This window comes from Verticillium alfalfae, genomic scaffold, assembly GCF_000150825.1.
Source record: "Verticillium alfalfae VaMs.102 supercont1.2 genomic scaffold, whole genome shotgun sequence".
In the NCBI taxonomy this organism is placed as follows: domain Eukaryota; kingdom Fungi; phylum Ascomycota; class Sordariomycetes; order Glomerellales; family Plectosphaerellaceae; genus Verticillium; species Verticillium alfalfae.
The window spans coordinates 1,077,769-1,078,423 of NW_003315037.1; the positions used below are offsets into that span (position 1 = coordinate 1,077,769).

The following is a 655-nucleotide window of genomic DNA, read 5'->3' on the forward strand; positions in this document are numbered from 1 at the left end:
GGCTGTTGATACAGCCGCGGGAGAGGGATATGCAGGTGAGGTCATGGACTCGATCCCCTGGGACACACTGTCATGGTCCCTTCACCGTGGTATGCGGGATATCATTCTCGGCTTCGGAAAGCCGTGTATGGATTTGCATCGGGGCCAGCTGGCCGACATACTTCGACAGACGGTGGAGCAGAGAAGAAAGACACTGGTGGCGCGAGGATGGGCATCCGGTATGGTTCTACATCACATGCCTGATGTCGTTCACTCGACAGTTGTGGCCAGGCATGGCGACAGTGGCGATGCTGTTCAAGCCGTCGTCGATACGGCCTGCGCTCTTGTTCATGCAGCCTGCAACCTTGATGAAACACATTTCTGGCGAGATGCCAATAACGCGAGCTCTTTCGCTGATGGGGCGCAAGAATGGGGCTGTGCTTCCATTCTCTACGGATACAATCCGTTTGCCCTTCCCTAAGTGAATGGTTATTGAATGGGCGTTAAAGGCATGGACTATTAAAATGTTTCTTGACGTTTCCTATGACTTGATTTAATTGCTTCCAGAGTGCCCATCTCATTACAGGGCATAGGGTTTGGGAACAATTTCGGGGTTGCCGTGGCTAGGTCAACAATATGCTTATGTTTATATTTTTGTCTGGGGACCGGCTTATTA

At 51.3% G+C, this 655-nt stretch overlaps 1 protein-coding gene across 1 annotated transcript; it reads left to right on the top strand.

Moving 5' to 3' along the window:
- Positions 1-43: 43 nt before the first annotated feature.
- Positions 44-460, top strand: VDBG_01796 (predicted protein; the record flags this gene model as incomplete). Its single annotated transcript, XM_003007562.1, has 1 exon — positions 44-460. One exon carries the CDS (start codon positions 44-46, stop codon positions 458-460), a length of 417 nt encoding a protein of 138 aa, XP_003007608.1.
- Between the last annotated feature and the right edge of the window lie 195 nt (positions 461-655).